Source organism: Pistacia vera, unplaced genomic scaffold, assembly GCF_008641045.1.
Source record: "Pistacia vera cultivar Batoury unplaced genomic scaffold, PisVer_v2 Contig173, whole genome shotgun sequence".
In the NCBI taxonomy this organism is placed as follows: domain Eukaryota; kingdom Viridiplantae; phylum Streptophyta; class Magnoliopsida; order Sapindales; family Anacardiaceae; genus Pistacia; species Pistacia vera.
Genome location: NW_022195823.1, coordinates 1318979 through 1335273, shown reverse-complemented (window position 1 = coordinate 1335273; position 16295 = coordinate 1318979). Strand labels below are relative to the sequence as shown.

General features: G+C 35.8%; 2 protein-coding genes and 1 non-coding gene across 3 annotated transcripts; all 3 read left to right on the top strand.

Moving 5' to 3' along the window:
• The first annotated feature begins 203 nt into the window (after nucleotides 1–203).
• Nucleotides 204–7347, top strand: LOC116125861 (kinesin-like protein KIN-7B). Its single transcript, XM_031411578.1, has 14 exons — nucleotides 204–543; nucleotides 762–851; nucleotides 978–1078; nucleotides 1350–1463; nucleotides 1565–1646; nucleotides 1983–2050; nucleotides 2690–2749; nucleotides 2827–2951; nucleotides 3607–3805; nucleotides 4093–4230; nucleotides 4722–4811; nucleotides 4886–5818; nucleotides 6341–6645; nucleotides 6909–7347. The coding sequence occupies exons 1-14, from the start codon at nucleotides 315–317 to the stop codon at nucleotides 7234–7236; spliced, it is 2862 nt and encodes a 953-aa protein (XP_031267438.1). The 5' UTR covers nucleotides 204–314; the 3' UTR covers nucleotides 7237–7347.
• Nucleotides 7348–7695: 348 nt separating this feature from the next.
• On the top strand, nucleotides 7696–11629 carry LOC116125903 (eukaryotic translation initiation factor 3 subunit K). Its single transcript, XM_031411613.1, has 8 exons — nucleotides 7696–7953; nucleotides 8527–8583; nucleotides 8687–8737; nucleotides 8838–8900; nucleotides 9322–9372; nucleotides 9447–9513; nucleotides 10896–10978; nucleotides 11219–11629. Exons 1-8 carry the CDS (start codon nucleotides 7831–7833, stop codon nucleotides 11420–11422), a joined length of 699 nt encoding a protein of 232 aa, XP_031267473.1. The 5' UTR covers nucleotides 7696–7830; the 3' UTR covers nucleotides 11423–11629.
• Nucleotides 11630–15283: 3654 nt separating this feature from the next.
• On the top strand, nucleotides 15284–15355 carry TRNAP-UGG. Its single transcript has one exon. It is a non-coding gene; the product is annotated as a tRNA-Pro (tRNA).
• Nucleotides 15356–16295: the final 940 nt, after the last annotated feature.

Sequence of the window (16295 nt, the reverse complement as noted above, 5' to 3'; positions counted from 1 at the left end):
TTTATATTGATAATCTTAGAGTATATTTTTTATGAAGGATTTAATGATGCTTATTAAGCATAAAGCACGGCCATAATTTATCTCCTGTAATTATAAACTTTTTATTAGATTTGCTCTAATCAAATCCTTTTTTATACTACAATGCAAGCGAACTGCTAAAATTTGAATGAAAAAACCAAATTCTTTTAGCCATAATAAGGGATGGTTTCCTTGGTAATGACAAAATTGTTAGTCATGGTTTTCAATCTGAGTTCTAATTACCAATAACATATACCATTTTGATTTTGGACTTCAGGGGATACTTAGGGATAAACATGGTTGGGACACCAGCCACACCTTTATGTAAGATACAAAGGACCCCTTCATGTACTCCAGGTGGTCCAAAAGTTAGCGAGGAGAAGATATTAGTTACTGTTCGTATGAGGCCATTGAACCGGAAAGAACAAGCCATGTATGATCTCATCGCTTGGGATTGCATAGACGACCAGAAGATTGTTTTCAAGAATCCAAACCATGAACGGCCCACGATCCCCTACACCTTTGGTATGTTTCCCCTGTGTTTAACTAGTCCCACCTTCAGTGTCAATGACTATTAACTAGAGGAGGTTTAAAGAATAACATTTGGTTTGATGTAACTGAATAGATTTAGGAGAGTGGAATCTGGAGTGTGCTTTTAGAGAATACTGGTTTTGATTTCTAGTTTCTTGTGCAATTTAATTAGTTAGTTGAATTTTTAGTTTACTGTTATGTATACGTGACAGATAAAGTTTTTGAGCCTGCCTGTTCAACTCAAAAGGTTTATGAAGAAGGAGCTAAGGATGTTGCCTTATCTGCTCTAACGGGAATTAATGGTAACTATGCATAATTATTTACTGTTCTGATAATTATGCACCTTGTAATGATTTCTTTTTAAGATTTTTTATATTATTTTGGGAAAAAATTAAAAGTTTTTTTTCTGTTATGAATACAATTTGCAGCAACAATCTTTGCATATGGCCAGACTGGTAGTGGTAAGACATTCACCATGAGAGGAATATCCGAAAATGCAATTAAGGACATCTATGAACACATAAAAAATGTAAGTATATTTCACATCATTTTAGGTTATTGTAGTCAGATTTGCAAGATGCTGTACAAGTTGAATTACATGATATCATGTTAAGTTAAGATACTGGAGAAATTTCCATGCATGGACAGCTAAATTTTCACCATATTACCTGATATATATTAGGTGAACTTCTTCATAATTCAAATCTTAGCATAGAACAATGGCTTGAGATCAAATAGTTTGGATTAAGTAAAATTTTAGCTGAGTCTATACTTGCTCTTGTTGTGTATTACTCTTACAGAATCAGGAGAGGGATTTTGTTTTGAAAATTTCTGCTTTGGAGATCTACAATGAGACTGTAGTAGACCTTTTGAATCATGAGTCTAGTTCCTTGCGGCTTTTGGATGATCCTGAGGTACATAAGGGTATTTTTTTTCTCAACTGACCAGTAATTTCCTAGTGGTTCTTTTACATTTCAATATTAACTCTTGTTCTTAATATTGTTTCCATATGCAGAAAGGGACCATTGTGGAAAAGCTAGTTGAAGAAGTTGTTCAAGACAGCCAACATTTAAGGCACTTAATTGGCATTTGTGAAGGTATTGAAAGAATCATGTCTTCATAATAGCTTTCTTGCTAATAAAGAGGATTATAGAATGTAGGCTGTTGATTTTTATGCTTTTCTTTTTCCTAATAGAAAGAAATTCTAAAGAAGTATAGCATTCAGTTGAGTGAGCTTGGTTAGCTATTGAATGTCCAATGCTGTCATGTGAGCTGTAATTTTTTCTTTCAAGTATTTATGGTGATGCTATGTTTTATGTCTACTCCAATTGTTGATAAAATTAAACTCATTTTGGTTTAATTACATAACTCTACAATCAACTTCACTGTTTTGACTAGTGTAACCTGCAAATCGAAAATGTTTTCCTTTGCAGCTCAAAGGCAAGTGGGAGAAACTGCTTTAAATGATAATAGCTCAAGATCACATCAGATAATCAGACTGGTAAGCTTAATATGTTTAGATAAAATTTTCTTAATTTTTCTCACATGGTGCATAAACTTCATTCAGCATTTTAGTATGGCTGCTTTAGTGTTTGCAATAAGCTGTAACAGCATCTATCATTTGCAAGACATAATTTTCATTCAGCTTTTTAATTATGGCTGCTTTAGGTCTGAGCTAGTTTCTATCATTTGGTCTTATTAAACATTTAATCAGGGGTAAGAACGAGGAATTTTCAATTTGTTGGTAATCTGTAGACCTTAATGCCTCTTTGGAACCATCTTTTAATGGTCAATTGGCGGGGACCAACCATGTTTACATACTTCTTGGTTCATTTAGACCTCCTCTTTCTTTGAAATTTTCACTAAATCAATTTGATTAATCAAATTATTGCTGAAATCACAGCTAATAAGATTTCTGTTGAGTTAGTAATTTTCTTTCGCTAACTCTTTATGTCAATGCAAGCATGAACTAGTTCTTTCGTTTCCTTCATTTTACAGTTTACTGGCAATCATCGTGGAGGTGGAGTTCTTTTTAATTGTAATCACATGTTACTTTTCTGGTTTGGCCATGTATTACATTTTTGGTTTATATGCAAGCATAGTGCTAACACGTTCTATTGATGGATCACGCCTATTTCAGACCATCGAGAGCAGTCTTCGGGAAAATTCAGGCCGTGTAAAGTCATTCCTAGCAAGTTTGGTATGTCTCATCTTATATAAGATTCTTGTGTCAGCAAGAGTTTAGTTATGTTGGTTGAAGCGCTATAAAATTTACAGAATCTTGTGGACCTTGCGGGAAGTGAACGTGCCTCTCAAACAAATGCGGATGGAATAAGACTTAAGGAAGGCAGTCACATTAACCGTAGTTTGTTGACACTTACAACAGTTATCAGAAAGCTGAGGTGAGCTAGAGCAAAAGGATGATAGTGAAACTCCTTGTTTTGGTTGCATTAGGGGCTTGAAGCTCCCCTAGGATGCCATTCAGTCATATATACTGTCTGCATGGCTTGTGTCCTAGTATTGTGTTGTCTACTTTTTTTATTTTGCAAGAGCCATAAAATTTGAAAGTTCAGTTTGCCAAAGAGCAGAAGATCTAGTAAAAACTTGAATTGTCACATAATATTTATTTAAGTTTTCTTGCAGTGGTCTGGTGAGTTCTTTAATGGCTGGTTTGTTGCAAAGATCTTCTGTGAACTTGATATTGGATTATCTAAATGAACAAAAATATTGAATGATATAGGATCTGCCTACTAGTGTGTTTGTGATGATCAAATGGAATGTTGAAATATTATCAATCTGGATTATGCTATAAAGAAATTTAGTCAAATTTTGATTATGAGATATGGAGCAAATTTCACGTGTGCATAGGGGTTGGAAAATGATGTTTGTAATTTTCTGTACTGTTGTTTCATTCTGATATAGATTCTGTATATTGTACTTTACCTTAGCCATGACAAGTTGACAACCAGCATATAGCCAATGCCTTAGGTTGACGGTATTTTGGTCCAAATTTTACTGTCTAGGATTCATTGTCTTGTTTGTTTTTTCTGTTTGCAGTGGTGGAAAAAGGAGCAGTCACATACCTTATAGAGATTCAAAACTTACTCGAATATTGCAGCATTCACTTGGTGGAAATGCTCGAACAGCAATTATATGTACTATCAGTCCCTCTTTGAGTCATGTGGAGCAAACAAGGAATACACTCTCATTTGCAAGTAGTGCAAAGGAAGTTACCAACAATGCCAAAGTGAACATGGTATAGTACTTCAATCCATCACAAGTTAGTTTTATTTTATTTTAATGATTTGGAAATATTTTACTATTTTGCACTTTTATGTATGGGACTAATGGTGAGCCCTCTGTATTCTCATTTAAAATATACTTGGTGTTTCCCATTAACCTTTTAACTTTTAACAGCAATTCTGGTAATGTCATGTAACAAAACACTAGTTTTTGCATGGCTGGTTCTCCATGGTTGTCACTAAATATACAAACCTTACACTGTTGATGCCTCTCTAAGTTGGGACGATATTTTTCTTTCAGGTTGTTTCAGACAAGAGACTGGTAAAGCATTTGCAGAAGGAAGTGGCCAGACTTGAAGCTGAGTTACGAAGTCCAGACCCTTCTTCCTCCTCATGCTTCAGGTCTCTGTTAATGAAAAAGGAGCAGAAAATTCAACAGGTAAGTTTGTTTTGTTATTAATCATACCAAAAAAAAAAAAAAAAAAAAAAGTCACTTCTTTACCTCAAGAGACAATTGTGGCTTTGGAACAATTGACAACTTGGGTCTAGACACCCCTTTGTGCGACATTTTTCAGTTTATTTTACGTATCTAGGAATTTCAACAAATCTATGTTTGCTATTGCACACGTTTTCTTAAATTTGTTTGCTCATTTTAGATGTTAAATAGCAAGGTTGCTTCTACGGCCATGTAGGTCTGGCATCATTTTTTTATTTTCTTGGAATATACACAAGAACAAACCACTTACTATAATTATATCTTTCACTCTCTGCCATCAATGTATATATTTTTCCTTATTTTGCTTGATACGGAAATGTTTCTGTTTTTTAGCTTAAAAAGAGAAAGCTAGATATGTGATGAGAAGAACCATCCTCTTTCTCTGTTTAACTTTTTCTTGTTGTTTGCTCTCTGTGAAATAAATAAAATTGCAGATGGAGAGAGAAATGAAAGAGCTTAAGCGTCAAAGAGACCTCGCACAATCCCAACTGGAACTAGAAAGAAAGGCACATAAAGAGCATAAGGTACTTTAGTGTGACTGAAGTATATAAATTCAATTCCACTGTTCGCAGTCAACTTATGGCTATCACAATTTCAGGGTTCGAACCAGTGTGGGCCTTCCTCTCAAACAGCCAGGTGTCTTTCCTTTCCAGTGGAAAATGAAACAGTTTTAAATAAACCTATTTCAGAAACTCGACCTAGAAATGCTGTTGGAAGACAGGCAATGGTGAGACAGTCAGTTAATTCAACAGATCCATCCATGCTTGTGCATGAAATCCGGAAGCTTGAGCAACGGCAAAGGCAGCTTGGTGAGGAAGCAAATCGAGCACTTGAAGTACTTCATAATGAGGTCGCTTCCCATCGACTGGGGAGCAAAGAAACGGCTGAAAGCATAATGAGGCTGTTGTCTGATATTAAGGACATACAAGCAGTTGGCTCTATTCCTGAAGATATAGTCATTGGAGATAAAGCTAACCTGAAGGAAGAACTCACTCGATTGAACTCTCAAGGGAGTGTGATTGCTTCTTTAGAAAGGAAGCTTGAGAATGTTCAGAAATCTATGGACATTCTCGTTTCATCTTTTCAGAACAGTGAGGAGATTCTAGAGTCTAAGACCCCAGAGTTCAAGACTCAATGCAAGAAGAAGAAAATGCGTCCTTTCTCCTTGAATAACAGTGCAAACATGCAAAATATAATACGGTCTCCGTGCTCGCCGCTATCCTCTTCTCGGAAGATAATGGAACATGAGACTGAGAATAAGGCACCTGACAATAACAATATGGTGCCTTGTAGCAATACATTGCCTCAGTCATTTGTAGATACCCCTATCAAGGGTCATGGGAATAATAACTCTATCTCATCAAGGGAGGGAACTCCAGTGCGGCAAGCAAATTCTGTTGATGTGAAGAAAGTGCAGAGGATGTTCAAGAATGCAGCTGAGGAAAACATACGCAGCATTAGAGCTTATGTTACAGAGTTAAAAGAACGGGTGGCAAAGCTACAATACCAGAAGCAGCTTCTTGTTTGCCAGGTTAGAACCATATGTATATCATGTGTGGTTTTCTGATATCATAATTCACTATTCGATCTCAAGAAGATATGCCTAAGTTTTGTTAAGTCAGGGAGTAGAATCACTGTGCATTATAAGTGAAAACAATCTGGCAAATAGTTTCTACTTCTTCAGATATATTGTTGTTCCAAAAAGGATTTATTTTTCCCTGGCCTGAATATTGATGATCGCTTGTCAAGATATGTATATGCGTTTATAAGTAGAGTTTGTAACATACTGCCCATGAAGATCGCTTGTCAAGATTTCTCGTATATTCATGAAATCTTTTAATGCTTTGTGTCTGTGTTTCTTTTTCTTTGAGGCTGGTTGTTCTTGCATCCTTCTTATGCACTATGATTTTACTTGTCCGAAAAGAAATAAAAAATGTGGATGACAATCAGAAAGTTCAAAGGCTTTAGATTTGAGTACTTATTGCAGATGTGAAATAATTAGTGTGTTGTGACTTTCTAACAAGTTATACTTCTGCCACATGTTTTGCATTAGGTATTAGAGCTGGAGGCAAATGATGCTTCCACTGAGGAGACAGATATGATGGATCAATCTCCCATGCCATGGCACTTGATGTTCGAGGAGCAGAGAAAGCAGATCATCATGTTATGGCATTTGTGCCACGTTTCAATTGTACACCGTACACAATTTTATTTGTTATTCAGAGGGGATCCGATGGATCAAATATATATGGAAGTTGAGCTTAGAAGGTTGACATGGTTAGAGCAGCATTTGTCAGAGCTCGGCAATGCAAGTCCTGCACTCTTAGGTGATGAACCTGCAGGCTCTGTTTCGTCAAGGTATTTCATTCATTTTTTTTTTTTTTTTTTTTTTTTGGGTAAGTATATTTCATTCATTTCTAGCTTTCTAATATTCATTTCTTCGTTAACCAATGATTACTGCAATGTTTAGCCCACTAGATTAGTATTCCTTTTGATGGCGTAAAAATGATGTTATAATTTGCATGAATAGATAGAAGCCTATGATGATTTCCCGTATACATCTTTGAAGCTTTTTGTTATAAGAAAAATGACATTAACTACTGAGGTGATATTTAATGCAGTATCAAGGCTCTTAAGCAAGAAAGGGAATATCTAGCGAAGAGAGTGAGTTCGAAACTGACAGCAGAGGAAAGAGAAATGCTGTACATGAAATGGGATATTCCACCAGTAGGCAAACAGAGAAGGTTGCAACTGGTGAACAAATTATGGACAGACCCTCTTAATATACAAAATGTGAAAGAGAGTGCTGAAATTGTTGCAAAACTCGTTGGGTTTTGCGAGTCCGGTGAACATGCTAGCAAGGAGATGTTTGAGCTAACTTTTGCCAACCCTGCTGATAAGAAATCATGGATGGGCTGGAATTTGATATCAAATCTCTTACATCTGTAACAATTTACTCCTAATCTTTCTAACCAAATCCGGCTTAAGAATTCTGCTGGTGTTTTGTAATTACTTCACGTGAAAATGAAAAATAAGAAGCTGTCTTTGTATGGGCATTTTGTATCATCCTACAATGGCACTGTTCAACTGTTATATTGGATGTAATTAGTTGACAAAATTCCAATTGTGTTGTTACCTTTTGAGTAAATAATTCATAATAACTAAGATTAGTAAAATTTATTGAAACTCATCTCTCTATCTTTCGAGAATTACTTTTCACTTCAATTTTATAAATTTTGTTATAGTAAGATTTAAATAAAAAGACAAAAATAAGTTACAATACAAATACTGTACATATAAGCATACGTTTAAGAAACGTTTCTTTTTCTTTTTCTTTTTTTTAATAGACTAAAAAATTATATAAAATAACGAAAAATAAAGGGTAGGCAAGTCTTTTTACTGGTTTCACTAAAACCCTCGCACTAGCTACTTGTTCGTTTTCTTCTCCCTCTCTCTGCTTCCGCTAGGGTTTCTGAGAAGTGGTTGTCACTGTCTTAGTTTATCAATCGAAGAGAGTACTGTTACGAAATATAGTAAAGAAACATGAGTAGAGAAAGAGAGACTCGGAAACCACAACAGGTTTCGTATACTGTTGAGCAGCTGATTGCTGTCAATCCGTACAACCCCGACATCCTTCCAGATCTCGAAAACTACGTCAACGAGCAGGTATTTGAAATTTACTGCTTAATGCATTTTTTTATATGATTAAGTCTCTAATTATGTGATAAAAATTTTCCTTCAAGATGCTGGTTGTTATTGTGTAGCTATAATTTTAACTCTTAAACTATGGCCTTCACGATTTTAAGTTTCAATAGTTCTTTTACTGTTATAGAAGTTCCAAGCCGGTAGGTTTAATGATCCATTTTTTTTATGGTTTTGTACTTTCCCTAGGGGAAACTTCACCTTTTTTTTTTTTTTAAATTGCTATTTTAGATCGTGGAAGTAATTTTGAAGGCCTTGATTTTCTTCATTGGTATAATTGTAGGAATTAAATGTTTTCCTGATAGAATTCAATAATGCATTCATTGGTGGCTAGTAAAGCTGCTATCTAGTTCATGTATTCATATGCTCAAATTTAAACACTAAACAGAACTGAAAATCGTCCATGGCCTGAAGTTGATGAATTTCCCTGATCAATGTGTAGTCTTTGATTATAGATCTGTTGACCAATCTGGCTTTTAAAAACTAGGAACAAGTTTATAGATATATCATTATAATAAGAGATTCTATGTTTGTTAGGTTTCATCACAAACATACAGTCTGGATGCAAATCTTTGCCTTCTTCGCCTTTATCAGGTATTCTCAGTCATTCCTTTTTCTTTTTCCCTTTTAGTTCAGAAGATTTAGTTAAACTAAGTTATCAAGTGTCCTTTGCATAATATTGTGATTTTTTATGCAGTTTGAGCCAGAACGGATGAGTACTCAAATTGTTGCTCGCATCTTGGTTAAGGTCTGTTTAAGCTTTTGCTCAAACCACATTAGAATGCATTTGCTGCAGATTGACATATAATGTGTTTTTGATGCTTGGTCTTCTATTTTCTTATGAGCAGGCGCTCATGGCTATGCCAGCTCCGGATTTCAGCCTCTGTCTCTTTCTAATTCCAGAACGAGTGGTATTTTTCTGTCAATATCTTTTCTTGTGTCTCAGGCATACTAGTGCTATGCAGTTAGACATCCGCAACTAAGTTTGCTTGAATGAGCATTGCTGTAGGTTATCCCTGGGCAATTTCTTCCTTTCTAGACTATGTATATACATACATTTTACATGCTGCTTGAATGTATGTCTATTTATGCATATATGTTTGCATTGAGAGAGAGAGGGGCTACCAAGAATTTATAGAGACAAGGAGAGTACGTTTTGTTGGTTCTTTGAAAATTTTGAGAGTTTACATGTGGTAGTCAAATGTCTGTATTGACAGAACTATTATCAATTTACTGAGAAATTTGTTTGCCCTAAATTGTGCTTGTTCTAGAGTCTCAGTGTTTTACTTTCTTCTAATGGCTGATTATAGAAGTTTTTAACTGTGTTATCAGCAAATGGAAGAGCAGTTTAAGACACTTATTGTTCTCTCTCACTACCTGGAGGTATGTACTTTTGCTGTTTGTAGAAGTAAACGTCTATGAATTGGTTGATTGCTTCATGCCTACATTTGTTGCAGACAGGAAGGCTCCGTCAGTTTTGGGATGAAGCAGCTAAGAGTCGCCATATAGTTGAATCTGTGCCAGGTAATAACAAGTTTTTATGTGATGATCCACTGGTGTATGTTCCTAGATGTATTATTTTGGTTTATCTATTTAGTATATGTTCAGTTATATTTTAATTTTAGGGAAATCTAACCCAATGGTTGGGTTAATTGGTTAAGACCTTTGGTTAAATCCAAGAGGGTCAAGGATTAACTCCCCTTGGGGCCACCTACTTGAAATATTATATTCCACAGTTTCCTAATTACTGACGTTATAGAGTCTGACAATAGTCCTTAGTTTAGAACATAACAAACACTTATGAAAGGTTGAGGGACTTTTGGATATTAAAGGGAAAAAATATATTGAAACTTTGGTTATATATCTATAGATTTAAATTTTGTTTTTGGTACTACTCCCTGCATAATTTGATTAGAGGATGCCTTTCACACTAAGGAAGAGATATATATTTATAAATAAGAATAGTGCATGATTGGTGGCTTATTTGACAAATCTGAATTCTGAGGCATGCTAACCCCTGTTCTGAGCCAGGACTTTGAGGTTAATCTGATTAAGTCCATATGCTATGGTTGTTTATTTGTGAGATGGTCCTTTGTTTTCCTGCATCTAAAGCTTAGAGTAGAGGTGGAGATGCGGGCCAGCATGGCCCACAATTTTTTTGGCACAGCCCACCATGGCACGGGATGAAAATTTTGTGCCGTGCCGTGGGCTTAGGATTTGGCACGTGGGCCGGCACGGCACAGCCCACGAATTTAAAAAAATAAAAAAAATTAATATAGCCTTTGCAAAAAGCAATGGCTATATTCAAGTGCAACGGGTTACAATTGTAGCCATTGGCTACTAAAGTAGCCGTTGGGTGGGCTCTCTCCCTCATTTCCAATTTCGATTACTTCTACCTCTAAATTCTAATTCTTATTCTCTCACATTTCATCTCTCTCAAATGAGGGAGAGGAAGAATAATTGAAATTGGAATTTGGAAGTAAAGTAATTGGAAATTGGGAGAGGGGGGTGGGCGGCTTATATAAGCCAGCCCACCCAACAGCTACAATTGTAGCCGTTGCTTTTTGCAACGGTTATATTGATTTTTTTTGTTTTTTGTTTTTTATTTTAAATTCGTGGGCCATGCCATGCCAGCCCACGTGCCAAATCCTAAACCCACGGCACGAAATTTTCATGTCCTGCCACAAAAATTATGGGCCGTGCCGGCACGGCCCATCGCCACCTCTAGCTTAGAACTAGGGAAACTGATTTTCTGCCCTTGAGACAAGTTGATTGTCTGGCATCCCGCACTGGAAATATCAGCTTTAGTGTTATTTTGCTGCTACTATGCTTTTTGTTCTTGTTTCCATATTTGCGTGTGAGGGGAATTTGAATGTCCTATGGCTTACAAAAGGGTTCAACTGCAGGTTTTGAGCAAGCAATCCAATCCTATGCAATTCATGTTCTTTCCTTGACCTATCAAAAGGTTCCCAGGCCTGTGCTTGCTGAGGTATGTGTTATTTTCATATATACTGCTCAAATCTTCTTTGTCTGTTCAATATATAGCAAAATCATGGTTTATTTCCTAGACCAGGTAGCTGGCAAAAAACTTGTGTCATTGAGCAATACTCAAAATGTCTCTGTCTTGTAGTCTTTGTTTCACCCTAGAGTATGAATCAAATATTGTTTTTTAACTGCTCTCGTTGTTAACTTCCGATGTAAATTTTCTGATTCAACATGATCATCTTAGGCTATCAATATCGAAGGTCTATCCCTTGACAAATTCCTAGAGCATCAGGAGGCCAATTGTGGCTGGATTCTTGAGAAGGGTCATGGGAGGGGCCAACTTATCATCTTGCCTCACAGTGAATTTAACCATCCTGAGCTTAAGAAAAACACTGCTGATAACATCCCATTGGAGCACATTACTCGCATCTTTCCCATTCTTGGCTGAGTTTCAGTAGAGTCCAAGAATTTTTAATTTTGATTTAAGCAGATGCGCTTTGTCATTCTAAGATTTGTTGAAGTTCCACCATAGCATTATGGCAAGGTGACTGCTTAATTTTGCACTCCTTTGTTTTGCTATTACGTTGAAAACGAAGGCGAAGTTATTCTATTTCTCATCGAAGAATATAATATTTAGTTCTCTGTTTTTGTTGTCTTATGAATGTTTGCCGCAACTCTGGTTTTGCCATATAGTAATGTTTAAGTTTACCTTTTTGAGTGAAACAAGGGGCATAGCCCAACACGAACAAACAAACAAGAGCCCAAGGAGGCAAATGGTAACCAGATTCTTGTCCAGAGCAATTTGAAGACTATGAAGCAAGCCCCACAATGCAGCGTCCAACACTGAGCCACAACCTTTGTTGGCACTAAACCCCCAACACCAGCTACAACAATCATCACGGATAACTCTTCTTACGCCGATGGTGCCGTCATTCCTAGCTTTAAAACCACCAGTGTTCAGTTTAAAGTGTCCTTGTGGAGGATACTCCCAATGAAAAAGATCAACCGTTGGAAGTTTTTAATGTGCTTTAGAAGTCAGGTTGTTGACCCAGTCTAAAGTCTAAAGCATTATGAACCACTGTAAAGTGTGTGTAAAGGCGAGAATGATCATTGGGGTTAAAGGCTACTCTATTGCTTTCCTTCCAAGCGTACCAAATGAGGATATTCCAATTAATATCCCCTAGGAAAATTTTTAGATTGATTTGAAGCCATTGGTGGAAATCAAAATCGCCAACAACGGTATGAATTGCATTTCGAGACCATCTAACCGCTTGCTAGATTTTTCAGGTCAAGGGTCGTTGTCTGAGAATATGATTAGAGTCGTCAACATCTAAGGCACCCAGGATTATCTGAATCTGAGTAGTGTCTTTTACAATATTCCTCATTTGTCATCAGTCGCCCTTTAGCTAAAAACCACAAGAAAAGAAAGTCTTCAACTTTGGAGGGATGTTCATCTTCCAAATAAAAGCCGAGCTCCATTCTTGAGATTGATCTAGGTTGTGTTTGACAGCGTAAGCTAATTTCGCAGTAAAAACGCCATTTGAAGAATGACCCCAAACTTGAGTGTCTTTACCTGCAGAGAATTAACCAAAGGCAAGGCTAAAATCTTACCAATAGGATCAGGCTACTTTTTAGTTTTTCTATGTTCCAGTCATTTCCCAGGAGATAGGCACAAACTTTGGCACCAATATCAAAGATTCAGGCCTCAGAGATAACAGAGTGAAAAAGAGGCATTTGTCCAACCCAAATATCAGTCCAAAAGCATATGCTCATACCACTCCCCACCCTCCACTTTAAGCCAGATTTCAACGTTTCAGCTCTTACAAGAATGCCTCACCAAGTAGAAGAAACATTGTTGGTAGTGTTGAGGATTTTGTCACCAATCAAAGGATCATTCTTGAGGTAATTCTCAGAAAGTAAGTCAGACCACAAACTTTGATCCTTAGAGAACAAACGCCAAGTATTTTTAGCTAAGAGGGCTTTATTCAAGTGTTTTCTGTCTTTTAAGCCAAGACTTCCGAGCATTTTCGGTTTACAAACTTCTTTCCAGTTGACTAGGTAGGGTCTAGTAGAGTTTTCAACATTACCCTAGAGAAATTTTTAATTCAAGGAGTCAATCTTCTTAGTGATTGTGGAAGAGAGCTTAACCGTCTGCATTGTGTAATTTGGAATGGTGGAAGAAGCAGATTGGATTAGAACAGTCTGACCTGCAAGAGAGAGACAATTGCTTTTCCAAGATAAGAGTTTGGATTTGATCTTCTCAGCCACATGGCCGTAAGTACTTTTAACTTTTAGTGACTTTATTATGAACAAGGGCACACCCATATAGTACGTATGCCACAGAAGTTGTTGATGGAGTAAGCATCTTGAGTAGTTACATTAAGCGAGAAAAAATTCTGGACTTTGTCAAGCTAATTGTTTGGCCTGATAAAGAGCAGAATTTGTCAAGGCATTCCTTTACCACTTGAGTTTGGGAACGAGAAGCTTCTGAGAACAACATGAGGTCGTCCGCTAAAAAGAGATGAGAACCTTTTGGACCTGAAGCACTAGCTTCAATAGGCTTCCAAAGTCCATTATTAACATATGTAATGCAATGACCTAATTCTTCAAAGCACAGAACAAAAAGGTACAGGGATAAAGGTCACCTTGCCTGAGACTGAGACCTCTTTCAGGAGAGCAGGGTTTAGCAAGTTCACCATTTAATCATTTATTAAAAGTTGATTAAGTTACTGACTTGAAACAACTGCAAATGAGACTCAGTAAGCTACCTTTGAAACCCAATTCCTTCGAAACAGTTTCTGCAAAAGACAGTAAGCTACCTTTGAAACCCAATTCCTTCGAAACAGTTTCTGCAAAAGACCAACTGATCTTGACATAGGCTTTTTCCTAATCTATTTTTCAAATCATAAAAGCCATTTTTTTTTTTTTTTTTTTTCCTTTCGTCTTCTTGAGGTATTTATGACCTCTGAGCAATAATATTATTGTCAGAAATTTCTTAAAACTTGTAGGGTGTTCAATAAACTCCGAATATAGTTAGATGTGTTAAATGGATCCGACACCCCGGTTAAAAAATAATACATTGTCAGAAACAGATTTTTGATTAAAACAAATGTGACATATTTGGAATTTTCTAATTTGAGAGAAAAGTCTGACTCCAATAATGTTAACCTTTTTATTATTAAATGAAAGTAGAATTAAATTAACCTAATCTCTAAACTAATAAGAATAATTATTATTTATTTATTTATTTTTTGTGGAGATTAATTAGTTCAATCAATTGAATCTTAGGTTGAACAAAAAACATCTTAATATAAACTCATGTTTAGAATGGGAAAGGGTTTGGTTTAAATTGTTTAGTTTGAAAATAATAGAAAATTATAAATAATTTTGTACTTAATAATGTTAATATGTAATGTTTGTGTTGAAGATAATTGGGTTTTATTATCTAACCCTTAGAGATCAAAAGTTTGAAAAAACCGAGTTTTACGAAAATATTATGTACCTCACTAGATTATCATTCAGTCATCTAATAAAGTATTAAAAAAAAAAAAAAAAAACATCATTTGGAAAAACACCATCTTTATGGGATCGTACATGCAGTAGAAAAGCTATGTCAATCCAGTGAGATATGGTATGCTACAAGTGGATAATTGCGACAAGAAATGAATCCTAATTTCAGATGGCTGATCCGTTTAATCCTGTCCATATAATGTCTTTTTCGGGAGCTAGAGGAAATGCACTCAAGTACACCAATTAGCAAGTATGAGAGGATTAATGTCTGATCCTCAAGAACAAATTATTGATTTATCCATCCAAAACAATTTATACAAAGGATTGTCGTTAACAGAATATATCATTTCTTGTTACGAAGCCCGCAAAGGAGTTGTGGATACCCCTATACAAATATCAGATGTTGGATATCTTACACGCAAACTTGTTCCACTATGGGGTTGTTTAAACTACCTCATCTCAAGGCAGTGAGTAAAATAAGAGTAATACTATATGTACAAATAACTCTTACAAAGATTTATATACAAACTGATGTGGCAGAAAATGAATGGAAGAATAGGTACAAAAAGTCAAACTTATCATATTCACTCTTCCATTCATTTTCTGACACATCAAATATTTGTTTGGACATTTAGGATTATCGGTAAAATAAACACCAACACAACAATGATACCAGCAGAGTTTTAAAAGTTGACTGCTTCATGAATTATATATCTTTTTTCTTCGTTGGGATGGTCTGAAATTTCCTTGTTATTCTCGGTTTAAAATGTTTGAATATTGTTGAATTCCTCAGCAAGTCGGGCGTTTGGTCTAGTGGTATGATTCTCGCTTTGGGTGCGAGAGGTCCCGAGTTCGATTCTCGGAACGCCCCTCTTTATACTAATTTTTTATTTATCTTTTTTTATTTAACCCTTGGACTTGGTCAGTGACTCAGTGCTACAATTACAACTGTATTCACATGACAAGACAACAAAGCAAATACCAAAACCAAATAATTGACATGTCTCGTGGCATTACCTTCATCTCTGTGGTCCTGAAAATTGAGGTGACATATCAGCCTCTGGCTCTGGTATCCTTTAAGAAACTCACTCGACTTTCATGCCACTTAACTAAATAAAAGTTATCCCTGTATCTCACAATGTAAACTCCAAAATGCACTACTGAAATCTGTTTTTTTTAAAGAACCCACAAATAATATTCTCTACTTTTATTTACATTATTACATCTTGCTATTAGAAACTATTAGTAATATTGTCAACAACTATAAGTTAATTCTTTTAGCACCCATCTAATAATTCAAAATAATACTAACCCATTATCATAATAGTAACGTTGCAAATTTGTGCGGCAAAAATCAGTGTTACCAACAGAGAAATATAAATTAGTGTTGAGATGCTAAGATGTAGCTTTGAAAGTTACTCCATTTGCAAAGCAAACGCGTAGTTTGGTTCATGGCAAATGAAATAAATTCGAATTTTGCATAATTAATAATTTAAAATTTACGGAAAAAAGAAAAAAACCACTGAATAACTATAAGGAGAAGAGCTTAAAAGTTTGAGAGAAGTCGTGGATTTAAAACTTGACACCTTGGTTTAGTAACAACATGAGTCCTATTATTGTTGGTCTTTCTTCCAAAATACTTTTAACTTCAATTTTAGTAATTGAGCACGGACCACTAGTAAACATGAACAAAAATAAAGAATTAATGACCTTAAACTCTAAAAGTGGAGCTCTCGTAGAGCCAAGTACATATATTTACAAGATTGACATTGACGCCTAAAAGTCCATAAAAAGATGGAACAAGCAAATTA